The sequence below is a fragment of the Coenobita brevimanus genome, chromosome 102 (genome assembly GCF_032717465.1).
Source record: "Coenobita brevimanus isolate Jiangsu-jjx chromosome 102, ASM3271746v2, whole genome shotgun sequence".
NCBI lineage: Eukaryota > Metazoa > Arthropoda > Malacostraca > Decapoda > Coenobitidae > Coenobita > Coenobita brevimanus.
The window spans coordinates 36,570,936-36,595,139 of NC_137055.1; the positions used below are offsets into that span (position 1 = coordinate 36,570,936).

The window sequence follows — 24,204 nt, forward strand, 5'->3', positions numbered from 1 at the left end:
AGTGAACTCAAACACAGTAAGATTGCACAAAAGGACACAGTAAACAGAAAATATTTTTATAGTTGTATGGATGGTGACCTGAAATCTATTAAGGTAGCAAATGCTTGAATATGTGCCATGCAGGTATATTCAGCAGCTATTTTATTCTGCTTTTGTAACCCCTGGGTCAATGGCAACTCTTCATTCTAAGTTTACACTAATACAGTACAGTACAGGGTAGTTTCCATAGCAAGCTTGGAAATCTGCATGAAGACACAGGACCACTCATTAAATATTAACAACAAAATTTAACTACCTATGAACTGATTCAGTGATTTTGTAAAGGAGTACAGAAGTGCATTTTCGAGTATGAAGAGTATACTGTATATCCATAAACAAGGAAAATACGATTACGATATAAAGGGGATAATTTAGGTTAGGTTAGACTAGCATAGAACAGGTTAGGTTGGGATAAATTAGGCTGGGGTTACAAAATTTAGGCTGTTTGTTTAAGTCAGCAGTGATAATGATACAGTAATTTTGCCACAAAAATTATGTTCTAAGATGTCTGTCTTCAGTGCACCACAATGTATCTATCACTAGTGATTGTAAACAAAGACTGTTTTTCAAACACTAGTTGCCACTTTTTAAAGAAATAAAAAAGCATTAAAGCATGAAAACACTCAGAAGGTGCTCAAAGATTCCTATGAAGGGCTTTGGTAAAGCAGAAAATGAAGAAAACTGCAAAACAAAGTGATCCCATGTCTTCCTGAAGATTAACATTTGCTTTAAGTATACCCTAATCACCCCTAATTTAAAAGCCAACAACAATACCCAAGAGAGATGATTATATTACAACTGCCAGGTCTGAAATGTTTTACAGCTTCATTAAGATGATGTCACTGAACCTACAGTAGATGATTTTATTTGGTTTTGGAAGGATCTTATTTAGTGGAAAGGTTAGGAATAGGCTAATCTCCATTAATACCCTAACTACAGTACTGTATTCTAGCAATATTTCTTTTTCATTCCTGTCACTCAGGTTTATATATTTTCTTTACCTAATGGGCATGGCCTTTCCATATTTTCTACTGAAATGAGTGTTACATAGGTTACTTATTCCCGGATTATAACAGCTAATGGGCATTTTTATAAACTTACCTCTGAAAGCTATACATGAGGACTTAGAATGTCCAAATATTCCTCCAACGTCTGCCAGCAGCTGGCCATATTTAACATTCCTAATGAACATTTTTAAATCTGAAAGCTGACTGTCAAACGCATGTGAGGTTAGGTTGGATTAGGCCTGGTTTGGTTAGGTTAGGTTTGGTTAAACCATTAAGTTTCCCATTGCCTTGACATGGGATACACTGATGCATCTAGTCGGAGTGATGGCAGGTAAACAACGCAGCCAGTTGGAGAGACCATCAGTAAATACTGCCACGGGTGACCTGGCCACTTCTTTAACTACCCATCACTTCTTGCAGTCACAATTCAACAGTTAACTGTGTTGCATATGCACCAAAATTACTTACCTTGAGCTCATGAGTTTGTTATAATGTGAAATCGCCGTGCCTGTTAGGTAAAGAATTACTATCTTTTTTCCTACAACCCAAAAAGTGCCTTTCATAAATAATGAATTAATGGCTGTTATCTCAGACCACTGAATGGCAAGGGTTTGTTTATAGTCACTGATCTAACCCAAAGCAATAAACAACTCAGTTTTTTGTGCATTATGATTTCCATGAGGCTTGGATTTTTTTTTTTTTTTTTTTTTTGGGGGGGGGGAAATACATTGGCAAAAAAAAAAAAAAAAAAAAAAAAAAAAAAAAAAACAGCTACAACAAATGAGCAGGCAGTCATTACAGTAAACCCTACCAGTAATGTCCTCACTCTACCCACCTTCTCAAAGCTTATGGTATTTCACAACTTGCACACTGGCTAACACCACTGAAGATTATATGGCAAGAATCAGCATGGCATACACATCACAGTAAATGATGCATACCTTGACCAAGTTCATGTATGATATCCCAAAAATGGCAACAATGCCCAGACACTAACATACTCCCTAACATGTTATGGCAACATTGCAGTTGATAATCTTACTTTAAGTACAGTAACTGAAATCTAATATGAGCTAAGAAATGAAACATGCTTGCAAAAACATTTTGTATCCACTGCAATGGAAAGTGCATAATGAATATATCAACTCAGTTCAACAGCTGCATATTTGTCAAAAGTGTTGAGTATAAGAATGTACAGTACTGTCCTGCTGCACTATCCCCAGCTGTACAATGTCCAAGGGACACCTACTGGTTCTGAATGGTCATTAAACTCTCATAAACGGTTCACATCCATCTTTTTACACGATTATACAATATATATATACTGTGTAACAAAATAATATTAATAATAGAGTTTGATTAATATTACTCTTGTTTCAATAATGTGAATTCTGCAAAAAGATAACCATGGAAGAATGTCTTTAAGACTGTGGCTTAATTATCCTTACACACACCTTTCATTTCTCATTTTCCTTCACCATCCTCACATGTGTCCTTGTCTCTCACCTCACATTAATAACCTTCCTGTCCCTTAACAGTTTTATTATCAACAAGTAGTAATTACAGTAATTTTACGATCATGAGACAATACAGCAAAGGAGGCGAAGACTTCTAGCACTGGCACCATTTACTCTACCTGCAAACACATATGCACAAACTCTCTTCATACAAAATATTCATTCATACACATTTAAAAATAGAAACAACCCCAGTAACTAGCAAAACTTGTCAAGCACACATGATATATATATATATATATTTATTTATTTATATACTCACAATAAATATTTACCAAATTGACTATATAAAAAGTGACTGTAAACATACAACACTTACTCTCTTAGCTTATGTAGTAACACTAGGCTAAATCAGGCTTTTCTCTTTATTTCTTGGCCACTAGGGTACAAACACTTCCTTATCACATACATTTCAGAGCAACATGCAGTATTTCCAAAGGTATTTTTGAATCACTACATGCACCTCATCACAATGACACTTAGATTTAGTTTTGCAAAGGATTTCTGCACAAATCTTAAAATATTTCTATGTACATTAAATATTTATCTTAATCTTTGTTATTATAGTTTGAGAATACCTCTCCATATCAGATTGTCTTTATGTACGATTATGCCAGTCCCATTTGTCCACATTTAATATACTGCTAATTAAAATTGCAGTAATATTAAATACACTGCTACTTTAAATTGCAGCAACATTAAACACATTGCTACTTTAAAATGCAGCAACATTAAACAAACTGCTACTTAAAATTGCAGCCAGACACAACACCTATATATAAAACCAGTCATTCGTGGTTGATGATGACACTTCTATCGCTATGAGTGTGTGCGCTCAGACGGTAGTTTCGATGCAGTAGTCTTCCATTAAAGACTTTACCCAATATCATACATCACTGTCCACATCTGTCTCACTGCGAGGCTGGCCAAAATTTCTGGTGATGCTCTCTGACATGGTCCTAATATTCTGCAGATTTATTCCATCAATACCATCCAAATCAACATCAGACAATGGCTCAGTATCAAAGCCATCAGAGGCCACAGCACTTGGGCGGTAGTTGTCATACTCGGACTCATAATAAGCGTTGATTTGGTCGAAGGATATGATTGCATCGGAGTCAAATATTCTAGATGAAGCACGGGAGGACATACTGGTGTCATCCATGTCACCATCATACTGGTGGGGGTCATTATAGATGGAGTTGACATCACTCAATGCTCCTGCAATAAAGTTCCAATATTTACTGCCATGCGTATGACATGTCAAGGGCAAGCACGTGGAACTGGAACTGTTAAGATATGTGTGTGGCCTGCAAAGAGTGGATAAGCTGTTGTTGGTGATGGCATTGGTGTTCCTGTAATCCTAGGCTCATCTGGACATGAACCTGATGTACGGCAAAAAACATGGCACTTCAGCCAGGGACTCCCAGGGATCTTATGGTGGGGTGATACTGATGGGCTGTCATTTGTTGTGAAAATGAAGTGCATGAGGTGAAAAATGGTGTTGTAGTGCATGGGTTTCATTATAATCTGAGCACAATGGATTGTGTGCAAATTTAATTCTGTTTTGGTACTAGAGTTGGGAAGGGTGATACCAACACTGCAGTCTAGCTAGGTACACTCATGTCTCTCTGAGTTGGGCACTTTCAGAGGAATGAATGTATATCAGGTTTCATGATGAAGGTTTTAGATGGCTGTGGTGGCTATGTGTCTGTGTGTATGTATTTGTGAAGAGTACTGTACTGTGCTGGGTGGTGAGGGAGAGATAATGCTGAAGTATTTTGTACGGTGTTGGGAAGTTGCTTGTTTTCTGTCTCTGTTTTGGGAGAAGGTGGGTAAACACAAAGTAATATGGGTGGGATGGATCAGTGATGAATCAATAACTGTGTACCTCTCATGGGCAGGTGGCCCTTGATTGGAGTAATTTTGTTTCTTGGTGCAAGTTTTCTATATCTGTGATCTTTATATATCCTGTTAATGTTCCTAAGTTTTCAAGAAAATAGTTACTATTTTAAAAATGAGGTGGCCAAGTTAAATTATGGGATGGCTGAAGAAGAAGGGGTGGCTAGGTCTAATTATGGGGTGGCCCAAGAAGAATTATGAAGGGGGTCAGAGTGTATTATGCTGGAAATCTGAGGTGGCCATTTGGTCTGCCAGGCTTATTTCAAGGATGGCTAGTGTGTCCCCAGTCATCCCACTCCTATACCACTAATTTGAATTTCTGAGTTTTTTTTTCCATGTTTGTGGCTGTTAAAGTGGGGACCCAACTTGGGCTTGCTTAATTCACTGTTGTTCACCCAGAGTTTATAATTGTTTCCAATTATTCCTTCTGCTGTCCATGGATGGTTCCTGTGAGTGTTTCCATGGCATCAGATTTATAAGATGATCCTGCAGTTATGTTCTTTGTGTGTTGAGAAAAATCATACATAAAAAAAAAAAGGGGGAGGGGATGTCTCTCCAACAGGAGTGACCGACTAACGTGGGAGACTTGAAGGTGTGTTTCAGCGTCATGTTGTACAGAGTGAAGAAAATAAAAGGTTATTTACATGAAGAAACAGTCACTCTTTTGTGTAAACCTGTGCTCTAGTGAATATAGGTACTGTTTGAAGCTGGCCTATTGCTTGCCAAGTTTCAAAGTGCTATGAAGCTATTGCTAGATCACCAGCACAGGACAGCATTATTAATGAAGGAGGGAAGGTTGGTAGGCAGTGGAGAAAAGTGTTCAAAAGTGAGGGTTGGAAGACTAGGCTGTGAGGGATACCACTGGATAGTATGCTGAATTTGGGGCTTTTATTCTGGTTGAGTAGCTCAGTTTGTCTGCCTGAAAGGAAATTGGCTGGCCACTTCTTGTACGTCTGTGCTGAAAAATTTGAAGCATGGACAGGATAAGAAATATAGTGCTCTGTCAAAGATATGGAGCAGGGAACCTTTGACAATAGGATGGAAGAAGGGTTAATCTTAGTACTTTCCTCTATTATGATATAAATGGTACAAACCGTACTCTTTTCATTTTAACTGGAGCTAAAACTGCCATCTCTCCATCTTGTATGCTGATTTATAACAACAGATGTAGAGCTGCAATACCCACTACTGTGTTATTCTGCCAATGAGCAGGGGAAAATAAGCTACAAATGGAGAGGCAGAAGAGAGAGTTATATGTAGAAAGAAAGAGAGAGGTGAAAAGATTAGTAAGAGAGAGTAAGAAGACAGTGGATGAGGAATTTGGAAGGAATTTGAGTGTAAAGTGGAGGGACTGTAAGAAGATGTTCTGGAAAGAGGTGAAGAGAGTAAGACAGGGTGGAAGTGAGGTTAGCAGGGGAGTGAAAGATAAAAATGGTAGATTACTAGTGGAGAAGGGAGAAAAAGTGAGCAGATGGAGAGAACACTTTAAGGAATTGTTGAACGTACAGGATGGAAGTAATGCGAGTATAAGTGGCTGGGGAATGGCTGGGAGAAGGAGGGAGGTGAGAAGACAGGAAGAAATCAGTAGGATAGAAGTTGTGGAAGCAATGAAGAAAGTCAAAATGGGGAAAGCCCCAGGAATTGATGGAGTGTGTGGTGAAATGCTGAAGCATGGGGGAGAGATAGTAGTAGAATGGATGTGGAAGATGTGCAGATTGGCCTGGGAGGAAGGTAGAGTCCCGGAGGATTGGAAGTCAGGTATAATTATTCCCTTATACAAAGGAAAGGGGGAAAAAGAAGTGTGTGGTAATCATAGGGGCATTTGTCTTCTTAGTATAATAGGAAAACTGTATGGTAGGATACTTATTGACAGAGTTAGAGAAAGAACAGAGGAATTAGTTGGAGAAGAACAGGGAGGCTTTAGGAAGGGAAGAGATTGTGTAGATCAGATATTCATTCTTAGATCTTTAGTGGAAAAGTTTCTAGAGAAGGGAAAGAAGTTGTAGGCGGCTTTCATGGATTTGGAGAAAGCATATGACAGGGTCGACAGACAAGGATTGTGGAAAGTATTAAGAATATATGGAGTAGATGGAAAGTTGTTGAATGCTGTGAAGAGTATGTATGATGGTGATAAGGCTGCAGTGCGTGTGGATGGTGAACTAAGTGAATTTTTCTCTTTGGAGGCTGGGTTGAAACAGGGATGTGTCATGTCTCCATGGTTGTTCAATCTGTTCATGGATGGGGTAATAAAAGAGGTACAAGGTAGGGTAGTGGATGTTGGAGTGGCCCTGGTGAGAGAGGATAGTGTTTGGAAACTCCCTGTACTGTTGTTTGCAGATGATACTGTGCTGTTGAGTGAAGATGAAGGGTGCTGCAAGGCTTGGTGGATGAGTTTGGGAGAGTGTGCAAGAAACGGAATCTAAAGGTGAATGTAGGGAAGAGTAAAGTGATGGTCTTTGAGAGAGGTGAAGTCAGTGAATGTACAGTGAGGTTGGATAGTGAGGAATTGGAAAATGTGAGTACGTTTAAGTACTTGGGTAGTGTGATGAGTAAGGATGGAGGTTTGGAGGGTGAAGTGCTTGAAAAGGTACAGCAGGGAAGAAAGGTTGCTGGTTCTTTGAAAGCAGTGATAAGAAACAGGGAAGTGAGCATGAAAGTGAAAAAGTTACTGCATGGCAGTATTGTGATACCAACTCTAACGTATGGAAGTGAAGCTTGGACATTGTTGGAAGGACACAAGTCAAGAGTGAGAGCAGTGGAAATGAGTTAGTTAAGAGGAGTTTGTGGAGTCACATGGAGAGACAGGCTGACGAATGAGGATATAAAGAAGCGTTGTGGTGTGGATGTGGATGTGATAGGAAGTGTTATGAGGAACACACTGAGGTGGTCTGGCCATGTGGAGAGGATGGAGGGTGAAAGACTGATGAAGAGAGTGTATATGAGTGAGGTGGAGGGGGGAAGAGGGAGGGGGAGGCCGAGGATGAGATGGAGGGATGGGGTGGAGAGGTATATGAGAGACAGGGGTGTGAGTTGGGAGCAGGGCAGTGAAATGGTGGGGGACAGGACGACGTGGAGGCGATTTGTTTGTGGCCACCCCAAACGGGATTGAGGCGTCTGGCAATAGATAGATAGATAGATCTCCACAAACATAAGAAGTAAGTACAGTCTTGTAATATAAATCGTGTACACTGTCACGAAGTAATTATAGTATGGTACTATAATATAAACTAGGTAAATTATCACAAGCACTTGAGATGGATGGCTTCCTGCAGTGATGCTGATATGACTGGTCAGACTTTTTGCCCAATTATAAAAACACCCTCAACTCTCCCTATTCTCTGAAGGGAAAATGGTGGACTGCAGGAGGAGAACAACTTCAGCCTGATATCTGCAGGGTTCTTGTTCTGATGAGCCTGGAGTTGCAACTACCGGTACTTCAACTACTGTTCTACTATTACTACTGCTACACTAAATAATTACAGCACCATGATTTAAATGGTGTACAGTATGACAGAGTAGTTACCCTCAGCATCGGTGAGTCCTGCATCGTTCATCATGGATGCCTGTTCCAGTGCCGGGTCATCTGTGGTGTAGCCGGTGCTTTCTTGGTCCAGCAGTGGTTCAGAGGCAGCACCATCATCATCCTCACTCCATTCAGACTGACTCGTCTCACCACCATCAGCACCACAAGGCTAAGCAAATAAATACAAAAAACAATTAAATCCACTGACCTCTTCACTCTTGAATAAAATGAAAAAAGAATCATCAGATAGTAAATAGGTGGCTATCAGTGACCCTGGGAGGCTTTGCAATGAGAGTTAAATGCAGCTACAAGCTTGGTGAACAGCCACAACCATTACTCTCATGCAGAAAATGTTTAACCAAGAGTAAACACATTCGCAGTCCAAGCTGAGCCTTGCACAGAGAATTACTGTTAGCATCTCAGAGTTCTTTTTTTCCCAAGTTTTCAGACATAGCAGAGAAAGCTTGTGAGACGGCCCATAAGGCATTTATGGCATTCATGGATCTGGAAAAAGTATCCGACCAAGTAGACAGAGAGGGATTGTGGCAAGTTTTGCGTATGTACTGTGTAGATGGTAAGCTGCTTGGTGCTGTCAAGAGTTTTTAAGATGGTAGCGAAGCATGTGTAAGGGTTAACTGGCATCTAAGTGAATGGTTCATAATTGGCGTGGGCATGCGACAAGGTTATGTGTTGTCCCCATGGTTGTTCAATATATACATGGATGGGGTGATGAGAGAAGTAAAAACACGAGTAATGGAGAGAGGGATGGCGTTGGCATTGAACGGTCATGGATGGAATACCTCAAATTTGTTGTATGCTGATGATGCAGTACTGCTTGCAAGTACTGGACAAGAATTTGGTAGTCTAGTGCAGAGTTTGCTGATGTCTGTGAGCATCATGCCTTGAGAGTAAATGTAGAAAAGAGTAAAGTGATGGTTATTGAGAGAGAAGATGACTGCCAGCATGACGTTACAGTGAATGAAGAAAGACTAGAATTGGTGAGTGAGTTCAAATACCTGGGTACAGTGACAGAAAAAAAGACGAAAATGTGCGAAAGAAGCTGAAAGTAGAGTGACAACAGGAAGAAAAGTAGCTGGTGCAACGAAGGCCTAGATAAGAAACAGAGGCTTGAGTGTTGCAGCTGTACAAGGCTTACATGAGGGAGTGTTAGTGTCAACTTTAACATACGGATGTGAGAATATGGTATGGCATGAAAATGAAAAGTCAAGAATGAGAGCAGTGGAGATGGGACTGCTGAGGAATATATGTGGAGTACAGAGGGTGGACACGATACAAAATACTGAGATTCGTGAAAGGTGTGGAGTAAGGAAGTTGGTGGACACCAGAACTGAAGAGAGTGTACTGAGATGGTATGGTCATGTGGAGAGAATGGATAACATCAGAGTGGTGAAAAAGATATATCCGAGTGAATCTGAAAGAGGGATGAGGCAAGGCAGGCCAAGTAGAAGGTGGAGAGATATGGTGGATGAGTGTGTGAGGAAGAGAGGTTTGGAAGTCGGTGAGGCTAGGGAACTGACAAGAGATCAAGCTGGTTGGATAAATGTTGTAAGAAGTGCATGATCAGGGATTTTGGCACCCCTTTTAACATGGCAGCGTCCGGATTGACTCAATAGGATACATTATGTGAAGCTACAGAACGTGGTGAATGTTTTTGGCATATCCGATAAAGCCAGGATTCCGGGGGCTTGAATGATGAGTGAATGAAAGCATGGCCCATTGGATTGGGCACATATGGGCTGTCTGGATATTGCTACTCCTCACCCTGCCCTTGGGTGGGAAAGGAGGTCCGGATGATGATGATGACTTCAGCAACTGTTGGGAAGTACAGTAATTAGCTAGTTTGGGTACTTGGTTTAACCTCCCATTCATAGAAAACATTACCTGTACCATCATCAACCTCAATAAGGGGATTTCTCTCACAGGAAGCATGGCAGCATTTGACTAACTGACTGACTGAGACTGAAGATGTTATACTGATGATGAACTGTGCAATATCCATATCCACAAAACACTCACCACAGTCAGCTGTGCCCCAAGACTCTTCTCCGTCTTCTCGGCCGGTACAGCACTGGCTTCCTGTGCCATCCTTCGTTCCTCCTCTTCAAATGACCTCACATCATCATCATCGTCTGTGGTGTGTTCAGGTGTCTTGTGTCCCACCCTTGTGTGCTCAGGTGTCTTGTGGATGGACCTGCTGTGTTCGGGTGTTTTGTGGCAAGATCTGATGCTGTGCTCGGGAGTTTTGTGGGTCCCTCTTGTGTGTTCGGGTGTTTTATGGCCTCCTTTACTGTGTTCGGGTGTTTTGTGGCAAATCTTTGTGTGCTCTGGTGTTTTGTGGCTACTTCTAGAGTGTTCTGGTGTTTTGTGGCTACTTCTAGAGTGTTCTGGTGTTTTGTGGCAGCTTCTAGAATGTTCTGGTGTTTTGTGGCTGCCTCTCCCATGCTCTGGTGTCTTGTGGCGCTCCCGACCCAAGCTCTGCTGCGTCTGGTCCTCCTTCCAGCCTTCAGATTTCTTGTCCGAGGGTGAGCTTGTCTTCCCAGCCCCCAGAATTTCATCATCAGTGGAGGCATCGGGTAGATCAGACTCGGTGTTCTCGTACTCACTGTGTCCGCAACCACCGCCCATCCTGCCCACCACAACATCCACACATAAATTAGCCTCGGGCATCAAAAAAGTCACTTGATATATGTCAGACCACCAAAGGAATAATAATAATATCAACACTGTAATAATAATAATAATCTATCTATCTATCTATTGCCAGACACCATAATCCCATAAGGGGTGGCCATTTGACTCTGAGTTATTTGTTTTACAGGGAGGGGCACTAACCCTCCACCAACCCACTTGTTGACACGTAAGGAGCATGTATGGTTTGGTTATAAGGTTACCACCCAGTGTTGTAAATGGTTTCTTGGCTTACAGGAAACCATTTGGCTTGTCACTCAATGTAAAGCCACTTGGAAAGAAAAGCAATGAGAAGTGACAGGAAAGATGGGAGAAATAGGAAGAGAGGAGGGCAGGCACAGAAAAAGAATGATAAAGGCTAAGGAAGAAGTAGGCAGCACTACATCAAGTGAGTGGATGATGATCGCCACCACCTACCACTAATAATAATAATAATAATAATAATAATAATAATAATAATAATAATAAAAATAAAAATAATACAGTACTGTAATACTAATACTAACACTAATAATAATGATAATAATAATAATAATAATAATAATAATAATAGTAATAATAATAATACTAACAATAATAATAATAATAATAATAATAATAATAATTCAGTAAAAAAAATTATAATGCAGCTTTATTCAGTACAATAGTTTATTTGTCTTCACCTGACAAAACTGGGCAACTCCCACAACTTGAATACTAAACTGTGGCTGAAAGAAATTTGGTGAGCCTTAGTTGAGGTGGGAATAAATTCCTTTAATTACTAGCCACACTGACCTTCCAAAATGACTACATATGGCCATCAACTGAGGTAAAAGGAGTTAAGGATTTTCATCAGGTTAGAACAAACACACTAAGGTTCTTGACATCATCTACTTTCACAGCACTCTACTATAATAAAATTTTATGATAATTAATTTTTGTTTCTATGAAATGAAGCTTTACTGATGTTTACTGTGGTACTGGGGAAAAAAAAAAAAAAAAAAAAAAAGTTTCTAAAAAGAACAGAAATTATGATAATTATCCTACTGGAGAGAATTCTGTTTTCAATAGTCAGACACAAATGTTGCAAATCATACTGGTCAGAGGATTATCTGGAATGCAGTAAAACAGATTATGGAATCAAAACTTAAAGAAAATATAAAGAGAATGTGATCAAATCTTGCAGAAAATATGCAGTCTCACTCTCACAGGCAGAAATCAATAAGGGTGTGGAATTTCATAAAACCATTCACTTGCAAACTAAATTATGAAAATGGTTAGTAAGGTTATGAACTATACTTATTTCAATCATGAGTTTATACTATCTATTACCTAATTAATTCAAATTAATTTATGAAATATTTATATTAGTAAGATTACAACTACATTTAATTCAATAACGTGTTTTAAAAATCTATTACTGTAAAATATACTAAGTCATCCATGAGATAATTAGATCTATGAATAACTATATTATACAATTAATTACAGGCAACTGAAGTCAGAGTGGCAATCCTGAATTCCATCCAGTTTTACTCTGCACATATCTAATGGAATAACAAAAGATTCTGAGACAATAACTTTCAATTAAGTAAAAAGACTTAGTGGAATCTTGGCATTATTAACTGTCAAATTCAGCTGGAAGGATATAAAGTTGAAAAAAGATAAAGAAATGTTAGTTCAGTGTTAGTTCATGATACAAAGAGGCTCAAGCATTAACTTATCACCAGCAAAGAAACACACAAATCCAATGACATGCCTTAACCTCATCACCCCTGTTGATAAACCCCCCCAAATTCTTGTTATTAACTGTACTGAACTCAATTTTATATCTGTTTTTATATTAATTGTACTGAATCAAATTTTGTTTGTTTTTTTCCTCTTCTACACGGGTAGGTATCAGGTCTGTATAATCAGCACTAAACTACACTGACTTTGTAATCATCAAGCAATTTTAAAGATCACTGAAAAATCATTCTTTAATTCTGAGAATACTCTGGAACCCTGATTTAGCAAAACAGTTCAGCAATGGTGAGGCCAATTTTCACTTTTAGTTTAACAGTGTTCAGCACATGGCCTAATTTGCAAACCTGGATGAAGTATGAGCCATGATTTGGTTTTATTCCACTGTGAAAATGCAAAACAAAGCTAAAATGATGATGATGAATATGATGACACATACCAACAATGTTTGGTACAGAAAAAAACTCACTTCAGCATTCCTTGTGATTAACTTCTAATGATGAGTCTACCTGCTGCTGAAATGTCAATGTGTTTATATTTTAATAAAATATAAACTCATTTGTCTGTGTGCACATTTATGATTCTGCAGCATGAGTCTCTCTGCCATGGATGTAAGTGATGTGTATAACTAAGAGCATAGTACAGTCACATATTTTACTGTACCCGAAATCCATGTAACATTTACATGCATTGTTGTCCATGTTTTCCTGTTGCTGAAAGGACAGTGCGCAAGATGATGAATATGAATAAATACAGGTATTACAAAAATCCACAACAGTGTGACAACATCTTTGATTCAATACAGACATTATAGCCATAATAAACATACTGTTCCACAGAAGTGTTTGCTATTAAATGTGATATATTCACATTATCAATGGGTTGCAGGATTCTCCTGTAGTAAAGCCGAAGACCGATAAAACGGGGCTACAATTATAGACAAGGTATATCTTATGGACAAGGTATATCTCCAGTAGATAATTACAGTGTACAGTATCAGTGAAATGGGTGAAAATGTGTATACCTTGTACTTCATTAATTCACAATGTACAACAGGGAGCACAACTTCTGAAAGTGTGTGGAGCTGGAGGAGTGAGGTTAAGTGAGGTCAGGTGGTGATCTGCCCACAACCATGCCACAGGTCTGGTACGTGTACTTACCTCATGAGCAGCCAACAGACATATGTGTACCAATTTCTGCAAGCTATACTGTAACCTTCAAAGCTCAGCATCAGTGGAATAAGTATGAGTAAAATGGATGTGATAAGTATTACAGTCAATAATCTAATATAGAGAAGTTAATAATTCTTAAAACTGTACAAAAAGCACTTAATATTTACAGGCTCAATCTCCTACCGTTCAGATCAGGATTCTTGTCATACCAGTGTACTGCAATTAGCATACGTGCCTTAGAGGTTACATTATTCCTATGCAGAAGTAAAAGGTATGATCAAGGACTACTTATGCCTATCACCACAGCCCAGTCATGCACCATTACAACAGGCCTTACACATTACCCTGGCCAACCCCATCAAGATCAACTTTTGCATTTTCAGTTTTTTCTTCTTGACTAATACTGCTGGATATACTCTACAGGTAGTCCTCATTAGCAGCTTTACTTAAGGTTTTTTTAATATCATCAATATGATGTTCAATTAACATCCAATTTGCAATTAAATTTGGTCATAAGTGACAACAAACCTACTTTTTTTTTCTGTAATCCCTCAATCATGAACCATAGGCAAATGCTTCACTGAAAGTTGTTTTTCTTAAAGGCCACCTTAATAGGCCTCTTCAACGCAGGAAGCTTTTCTTAATTTAAATAAAATCAACTGGTGGTAGGAAGAATAAACTATATGGGGCATCACCCAGATTTGGTCACTAGGCGTGCCTTTAGAGGAAACTATCAGACTATTCCACTCAGCATCAGCAGCTACAGTCGTTGTCCTTGTTGCCCCTGGATCATTCCAGTGTATACCCTGTGAACTGCAGCTGATGCTGCCTTTTTTCTGTAGTGCACCTTACTCCTTTTAGGGATCAGGGAGGGAGCTGAAGATGTTTGTATAACCTGGCATTGGAGCACCTTGGTTATATTGGTGCTACCACATGAAGGTATCCCTCTCCAGTATCAGCAGCTACAGTATCATCAAACTTTACACAGAGGAGTCTGCTGGTGTTGGTATAGCAGTAACACAGTCAAAAGCTTTACTAAAAATGCAAAATTTCATCCTGAAGCCATTTTTTTTTTTTTTAACTCCAGAGAGTACCACTGTGACTATTATGTTGCTGCCGCCACCACACCACCACCAAGCCTCAGCCACACACACACACACACACACACACACACACACACATGCCCTGTCTCCTAACCAGTAAGTTATTCTCATCTATCTGCTTAGGAGGCTATCTAGCACTTCTCCCTTTCTTTTTTCTGTGCTCCTAACTTACAATGTGGCAACAACCCCAATGCCTAGGGGTAAATGGTTACTTGTGCCAAACAAAGATATTTACGAAGTGACGGAGGAGGGCAAAGGTGGAAATGTGAGAGGGATTTGACGGAGTGTATATTCATGGAAAGTTCTGCATCATATACTTGCCATCCACCTAAAACCTTTAAATGTGAGCCTCTCTCCCTCCAATCCCCACCATCTCACATACATTCTGGCCATTGGTGTGTCACCACTTGTCTCAAATTTCCTAGTGTGAAGTAGTAGGTGAGTATTTATTATGAATTTTACTTGAGTGTACCAACCCACAGCAGGATTTGAACCTGCGTCAGCCCAACCCTCACAACTTGAGAACAGCACATTACCAACCCCACTAAGGTCATCCATGTTGATTCCACAGTTATTTATATTGTGTAGTAAGTATTTACATTAACTTGTATATTAATTGCTTCTTTTTCTTAATACTGACACATACTGTATAAATAACATCTATCTATGTATGTCTAGTCAGATGCCTTAATCCCTGAAGGAGTGGCCACAAACACATGCTGTAATCTCCATGTCACTTTTTCCTCTGCCAGATACAAGAAAGTATTATTGCCTCAGATACATAAATAAACAAGTAAGGAAGAGGTACAACAAAACCTCCTTAGCTGATGAGAATACATGCCCTAATATTACTTGGATTAATGTGCAAGGCAGATCTAGAGCTACAGAACTCATCCTTACTAAAGAGAAAGATACTGATTCTTACACAATCATATACAGCAGCACTACCTTTAAAATATATCTCAAGGTATTTTATGCTAAGTGATTCGAACATACTTTTCTGCTTGCAATGAAACTGGCAAGAAAAGTTAAGTTCAGCAATACAAATGTTCTAATTCTAAAATATGAGTACTTTCTCTTGAGGACAATCAGATATTGGCAGTCTAAACTTGGGCAAAAAGTAGAACCTCAGGCAGCAACTACTTTCATTAATAAACCACTGTATACCTACATGTAAATTTGATAAGGTTTACTATTCTTGTATACTGTACACATTAGTAAAGCTTTCACTCTTATTATTAATAACAGGCAACAGTTGTATATATGTACAAAATTATCTACGGTCTTTCACTTAACTATCTTGTTACTCTCACTTATTTACAATTATTGTGCTGTACTTAATTTTATCATACAACTGTCCTTGTCATTATCTTGCAAACTTACTGAAGAACTAAGAGCCAATAATTTGCTATGTACATGTCTCTTTCATATCCATAATGGCTTCCATTTATTAATGCAATTTTTCTTACTAAAGCCTCAACAAACAAAAGGCGATAATATTTCTAACAGTTTTATAAATACCAATACTGAAAGCAGCATGATCTCTCATTGAGTACTGTATTCTCTTAATATTTGTCACAGTCACACCATTAATAAACTATTGGCATTGTCCATTAAAATCCTGCTATTTCAGCTTCAGGTGACTGGGTGCCCAAGTCAGATTCTTGTGAAAGTATGACAGTACCAAACTGGTGAATTTCAATGGTTATACTCAGGTGGGGTACTGGTTTCTGGTAGATAATAAGAACTTGCCAATATCTCACAGCAAGATCAGATATGAGGCGGGCAAGCAGACATCTAAAATGATAGCCATATTCACTAAATAAATGCAAAAACAAAGACAAAAGTAAGGGTCACTCTGAAGTGGTACAACATGAGCTGCATGTTAGCTAAGTAGTTACGAAGATTATTCTGGAAAATTCTGTTAGCAGCTCAAAAGTTAGTATCTACTGGAAGCTGCTGACACTCCTTGAACATGAGAGTAAGAGGAAGTGCTTGTGTGTGAGACAGAAAGACAAAAGCATTATATCAACTTGGGCTTGGTGGCACCATACATCAGGGAATCTATATATAGCTACGTCCTTAAGCAGTGCAATGTCTGTACCTCTAATAACTGAAGTGAAATGTACAGAAATCCATGAACAATTCTGGGTAAAAAGTGAGCTCATAAGAAGAGATAGAGACATCATACAGTTTACGAACGTAGACAATATTAGTGGAGAAGCAGCAACAACGGTAAGAGCTCAGTGGTTACCTGGGGACACCATATCTCCATAGTTTTTCATGGGTCGGGAGCTCCAGGGGGAACATGTGGCCCAGATTACCCCGAGATGCCTTTGTTCTAGGGTCAAGCATCAGTGGGTCGGCCAGGGAACGCTTGGCAGCCAGGGTTATGGCTGGGTGCATCAGCGAGCCTCCATCTACTGAAGCGGGGGTCAGCTGCAGCACTGTCTGGTTAACATCGGGGTCAAAGTGTAGGCCAAGCATTATGGGGTCCAGGCCTAGTGAATCTGGGGAAAGTGAGGTCAAGGAGTGTGGGCTGAGAGAGAGTGGATCCAACCTTATTTGGTCAGTGGCAGGAAGAATGTTGTTAAGCTCATTTTCCTGCTGCTGTGCTGCCTTCTGAAGGGCTGAGTAACCCTCTAGTGTGTTACCTGAATAGCTATCTACCTGGCTGCTTCCTGAGGAGTTGTTATTGCTAAAGTCTGAGACTTGGTGATGCTGTATGTCCCCCCTTTCCCCTCCACCTGTACTGCCCATATTGCCACTACCATACCTTCTTGCCTCGCTGTCAGCCTGCCCAGTCTTTGGATTCTCTGGGATCCCTTCAAATGTTGCAGATTTTTCTAGTTTCCTCTCACTCTTGCTCTTGTCACCAGCTCTGTTCCCGGACCCATTACTCTTGTGATGGTGCATACGAGGGTCAGTCTGACACTCCCCATCTTTTTTCTGATGTTCTGAGCTCCTCTTTCTTGGTAACTCTAGTTCCATGGGGAAATGAGCACCCATTTTAACTGCTTCATCTCTAGAGAGTGAGCGCTTTTTTGCCAACATGACCACGCTGTCTGGGGTCATCGCTAAGCTCTCCCGGGGGCTCCTGTCTAAACTTCGCAAACGGCTGGTGCTTCCAGACGCACTAGTTCTTGAAGGGGAATTTAATTCACAATCCACATAGCTAAGTCTGCAACCTGGCCTTACTTTTTCACTGGAAGGGGAAGCACTGTGACTCACACAATTGTCCACCTGTGAGGGAACTTCCACCTCCGCTTTTTCAGCAAGTTTGCTGCGCTTCACCTTATCACTTGAAAATTCTGCCGTAAGCTTTGGTATCACTAAGTCATCTCTTCGCATTCGATCATCACGAGAAGGGCTTGCTATGTCTGTTTCTCTCCACAGTCCCGGAACATTGGGGTAAGAATAAGTTGTTGAGTCATGGGAAAGACTGTTCAGCCGCAAAGAACTCTCATCACTTGAAGCTTTAACACTAGATAAATAATCAGAGTAGATCTGAGGTGATAGTTCTCTAAAACCTGGAGCCATTGCCCCTTCCAGATTCATGCCACCAAACATGTACTTAAAACGCTCATCACTAAGGGAAGGTGCATGTTGTGGGGAAGGCGAATCCGCATCAGTTCGCGAGAAATCTGTGCGAGAGAAGCTCTCATCTGAGGAGCTTAGGCTGGGTGAGCGGTTGAGGGAGCTGATTTCATCAGCAGAGGAATGGATGCGCGTGGAGTGAAGATCCCTGTGAGAGGATCCATGGAGGCTGTCGTCACTGTAATGACGGGCAAATGACCGCAGTTTGTGCCTGACACCAGCCTCCTCTACATGGTGGTGGCGCGGCATTGGCGGCAGGACCAAACCCATGCTGGCACCTCGACTGCCCTCACTGCTACCCAGCCCCTCCTCACTGTCCTTCCTGGGTGAAGTTTTGGTGCGGCCACAGGACCTCTTGCCCCCACTGTTGCCTTGGTGCCCCAGGTGCCCCCCACTCTGGGACCGTGCCCAAGAAGGCAGGAATGAGTTGGATGGATGATTGTACTCATCGGGGCGGTAAGTGCGTGGCCGAGACTGAGAATACGTCTTCGAGGAGGAGACTGAAATCTGGGGCTTCATCTGCTCCATGGCCTGTCGTGTTGGGGTTTGAGACTTACTACTGGCACGCATTTGGGCAATGGAGAATTTAGGTGGTAACACATGTGCGTTTAATGGTAGTGGTGGCCCTCTGGTCAGCAATGGCTCCTCCTCACACCTCTGGCAATCCCCCCCTCCACCCTGCCGTCCTCCTGTCTTGGGTCCACTCTGACTGAGATTGACATTGATGGCTTGCAGGTCATCGCACAGGGAGTCTCTGTTGCGACGTGTACGAGGTGTTCCTGTCTGCTGGCCTGGTCCGGTCAGGCCCTGAGACAGACTGCGGCCGTGGGGAGGCACTTTGGGGGGCACCATTGCCAGGGGGGTTGCTACGCCGCCGAACAGTCCCCCTGCAGGCACAATGCAATGTTATCTCTCACATTAAACATATCTCATTCAAGATTATTTTAAACAACAACACTAACCCTGACATTAAATACACCTCATTCAAGACAATTTCAATGACAAATTACTACATTACATATACCTTACTCAAAATAACTGAGCAAAAACTTAACTCTCACATTAATAATACTAGAATCAAGATAATTCTAGATGACAAATTTAACTCTGACATCAAATAATCCTGACTCAAGATAATTCACATAACATGAATACTCTGCCAATAAGTAGACACATGACTGCAATAGCTCATCTGCAGATTTACTTCCAAAAACTTTCTACATCCTAAAATATTCATTGGTACATGTGCTCATGTGCAGTACCAAATGTACATCACAACTGAAGATCCACTTGAGAAAATACTGTAATTACTTGAAATTAAGCTAAGTCACTGATATCTCAGGAGTTCTAATAAGCAGCTGTATTTGTCTACATGAAACTGTTCATTACTATTTAGTTAAACTATTTGCTGGAATTCTCCTATATGTTCTTTCCATATTGCAAAAAGTTCCTGTATCAAAGAATGAAGATCTGAGTGCCAATGACTGATAATCTCTTGACAGGTCTCATCTATCTGACATGACTTACAAGCCACTAGTCTACATAATGCAGGTTCTGTTACTGCTTACGTATCCAGCAGTCATTACACTGTAAGCATAAAATTAATGCATGGTGTATGAATGCTGGCTATCACACATTAAATACTATGTCCAACTCTTGTTAACACTTCAAACAAACATGAAATGTGCTATCAACTATGGATCAACCAGAGTGGTACAGATGGAAACAGAAAAATATAGGAGAAACCCTACAGGACTAGCATGGTATTAGGCGTATCACAAAGCAACAACAGTACATCCACGCTGCAGTCAAGGCTAACAAATGGAGTTTTCTATGTAAGGATCAGTTTTACCCTCTGCACATTGAGGAGATCAGATATCCATCCTTAGGTCTTTGGCGGAAAAGTTTCTAGAGGAGGGAAAAAAGAAGTTGTATGTGGCCTTCATGGATGTTGAGAAAGCATATGAAAGGGTGGACTGACAAGGAATGTGGAAAATAGTAAGAATATATGGAGTATATGACACGTTGCTGAATGCCATGAAGAGTATGTATGAGGGAGCTCAAGCTGCAGTGCATGTGGATAGTGAACTGAGTGAATTATTCTATCTGAATGTTGGAATGAAAAAGGGATGTGTCATATCTCCATGGTTGTTCAAACTGTACATGGATGGGGTCATAAAAGAGATACAAGGTACAGCAGTGGATACTGGAATGGCCCTAGTGAGAGAGGGCAGTCTGGAAAGTTCCTGTACTGTTGTGTTCTGATTATACTGTATATTGTTAAGTGAAGATGAAGGAGAACTGCAAGGCTTGGTGAATAAGTTTGGGAAAGTGTGTAAGAAATGGAATCTAATGGTGAATGCAGGGAAGAGTAAAGCTATGGTCTTCTAAAGAAATGAAGTCACTGAATGTACAGTGATGTTGGTTGATGAGGAAATGGAAAATGTGAATGCATCTAAGTACTTGGGTAGTGTGATGAGTAAGGATGAACGTTTAGAGGATGAGGTGCTTGAAAGGGTACAACAAGGAAGAAGGAATGCTGGTTCTTTGAAAGCAGTGATAAGAAATAGGGAAGTGAGCAGGGAAGTCAAACGGTCGCTGCATGGTAGTACTGTGATACCAACTCTAATGTATGGAAGTGAAGCTTGGACCTTGTTGGAACGACACAAGTAAAGAGTAGGAGTAGTGGAAATGAGTTATTTGAGAGTAATGTGTGGAGTTACATGGGGAAACAGACTGACAAATGAGGAAGTGAAGGAGCATTGTGGTGTGGATGTGGATATGATGGAAAGTGTTAGAGGAAATACAATGAGGTGGTCTGGACATTTGGAGAGGACAGAGAGCGACAGACTAATGAGAAATGTGTATGTGAGTGAAGTAGAGGGGGGGGGGGGAGAAAGTGAGCGGAGGCCAAGAATGAGATGGAGGGGTGGAGTGAAGAGGTATATGAGAGGGAGGGGTGTGAGCTCAGGGAGGGCAGTGAATTGGTGGGAGACAGGGCAATATGGAGGCAAACTGTTTGTGGCCACATCTTATGGGATTAAGGTGTCGGGAAACAGATAGTTAGATAGACACTGAGGAGCTACAATGCCATCATCATCACCATCACTTTTCCTATTTATATATTTATATATAACTTAACAATTCATCAAGATAATAAGTGAACATTCCTGATTTACATAATTTTTCACTAAATATGCATTATTATCTGCTAATTGTGGCCATATTCAAGCACTGTTTCTCAAACTTCCATCCACTTATGACATATCTTGTCCAGTCACATGATGGAAAAAATATCTGAAGCAACAGAATATTATTTCACTACCAATATCCATTAATGGATATTCTCCTTTCAATTAACTGAGATAAATAACAACCAAAGATCAAATACCACAACAATATGCTGTATAGTACTGGAGAAAAACAGGGCTGTGTTTTTTAACAATTCAGGTTTCTGTTTCGCACAAAATATACAAAATGAAGGGAGACTAACTTAGAACATGAGACTAATGGCTACTGATCTGTTCAATGACACAGGATATACATGCTGTTTAGAATTTTCCTCTTAATTATGTATTAATAAAGATACTTCAACTGTTCCATAAAAACTAGCGACAAACAATATTGTACACCATGCAGAGCCAAATATTTAGTGGTCTATGCATCAGCGTGGATCTACTGAATTGTAAGTGGCAAAATGGAGGCTGAGAAAACTTGGAATTCACTTCACTGCACAAAAGTCTGCCTAGAGAATCCCTCAGTACGAGACACACTTACGTCCTCTAGCGTGTTATACGGTAACCGGACACTCAGAGGCTGGTGGTCGTGAGAAATGAAAAATATGAAGCATCCACAACAGTTATGAGGTACACGATGTGATAAGCCTTCTAAACTCAGAATTACAATCTTGACCTTATACAGAGCAATCAAAGTACAATGTACTGATTTAAACCAACATGTCCATAATGAAAATCTTGTCTGGCCAATATAGACAGGGAGGACTCAGCTCTTCTTGAAACACTAGATAGTTAAAGCACATGCTGAAAAGGAAAACCCACACATGTGGCACCGCATAACCAGACAGCTTCACAGTCTGGTCATATTGTACATACTGTATGTCCCTCAACCCCCACTCTATCCTTGAAAATGGGGATGGTGGACTATAGGATACCAGGGCAACATAAGCCTGCAATCCACCAGGTTCACATCCAAATAAGCTTGACACAACACTACCTACAACAACATGAACTGTGGGGCTCAGTCTGCTACACTCTCAGGCTAAGCTCTACCTCATCTCTAAAGTAATATACAGTATCAAAATTGTTCTTTAGATTACACTCTGGTCATTTATAAAACTCTAAAATGAAATACCAAAAGACAGCTTGTCAAACCAGTCACAGATAATTACATATAAGTGCTGGTAAGTTAATAAGGCACAATATTCAAGACAGAGTAAGGCTCCACCAAGCTCAGAATTATACTGTACTGAGTAAGGTGACAAAATTAGTTTTCAATTGCAATCTGACAACAAAATATACTTACATCCAGAAAGCTGTTAAACATCCAGCTGGACATGTTGACATACTAAACAATAAACTTTACTGGTATCATTAACCATAGCCTGAACAAACCGTTTGACTTCTACCATTATCAACATATTTAGCAGAGCAGACACTTGACACATCACTATAATAATGTTTAAGTGCAGTTATAGTCTGTTTATTCTATTATTTTTCACCTTGGCACAAATGGTGGGTACAGTTGCATAATTAATAAATCACAAAGCATATTTAGACAAAGAAATCAAAGGTAGCCTGTCATGTCTGGATGCTTGACTGCTTAATTAGCGGTAAGTTTGAAATGGCAAAGCTAGACTGAAAGAATGTTGTGAGGCCAAAGGCTGTGTTAATGATGAAATGGCCACTGTTGCCTGCACTTACATGAAGACAAACCAAAAATTATTATATGAAACTACTTTTTTTTCCTACATCATTCTTAGTCAGAAAAAATAGGTGAAGATGATCATGATGATGATGAAGACTATCAAATGATGCTCTGCCTCTTTTATTAAACTTCCTTTTTGACTAAACGCTAATTCTGCATCAAATCATAAGCAACTTTTAAGTGATTACAAAGTAAAATAATCAGGAACTTTTAACACAACTGAAAGTCTCTACATAATTTCAAGCAAATTCCTGTCTTAAGCATTTTCAGAAAATTAAAAATATTAATTCCTGATGGTGAGAACAGTATCTTAATATTACATTTGCTTTGGTTTGGAAATACACCTGTTATGGGAAAAAAAAAAAAAAAAAAAAGTTGTCTAAAACATTGTTTTCTTTATCAGAGTATAAATGTTTTTAAACTGAATATCTATTTCTGTGACATTTACATATCTGTACTTATACTGCACATAATGTTTTCAAAATTTAAGTGTCTTAGAGCTGACACATTTAACTGAGTGAGTGGCTTTTGATAGTCACTGGTATACCAAGCTCAAAATAGAGCCTCTGAGTGCCACTAAATTATTTTCCATTACAAACTGTACGCTGTTTAGGTAATCCCTATTCTAGTATCACTTTTACAAAGAGCTCACACTGCAATCCATCTTTATTATGAAACTTTTCCTTGAATAAGCATTCACAATCTAACCTACAACTACAGAACAGTATAGCAGAGGGTTTGGCGTACTGCATGATGTCACTGAATAACCTAGCTAGTGCTGGCTGTGAAATGGCTAACCTAACACTTAACAGGCACTCCTAACTTAAACTGCTGAGCCCAGTTTTTTTTTTTTTTTTTTTTTTTTTTTTTTTTTAAACTCTACGCAGTTTTACTCAGCGCTTGAGAGGCTTTTCAGACTGGAGAGGTTAGATACGGCCTTAATATGCTACTCCAAGATGAGATCCCTTT

At 39.9% G+C, this 24,204-nt stretch overlaps 1 protein-coding gene across 1 annotated transcript in view; it reads right to left on the bottom strand.

Annotated features, from left to right (window-relative positions):
* Positions 1-2,270: 2,270 nt before the first annotated feature.
* LOC145415325 (uncharacterized) overlaps positions 2,271-24,204 on the bottom strand; it is a 92,191-nt gene continuing 70,257 nt past the window's right edge. Inside the window, exons 21-25 of the mRNA XM_080284603.1 lie at positions 16,949-19,178; positions 10,451-10,635; positions 10,020-10,147; positions 7,989-8,157; positions 2,271-3,784 (exon numbers count right to left, since the gene is read on the bottom strand). Of these exons, the coding sequence (XP_080140729.1) occupies positions 3,450-3,784; positions 7,989-8,157; positions 10,020-10,147; positions 10,451-10,635; positions 16,949-19,178 (3,047 nt within the window). The 3' untranslated portion in view covers positions 2,271-3,449. The remainder of the gene's footprint in view (positions 3,785-7,988; positions 8,158-10,019; positions 10,148-10,450; positions 10,636-16,948; positions 19,179-24,204) is intronic.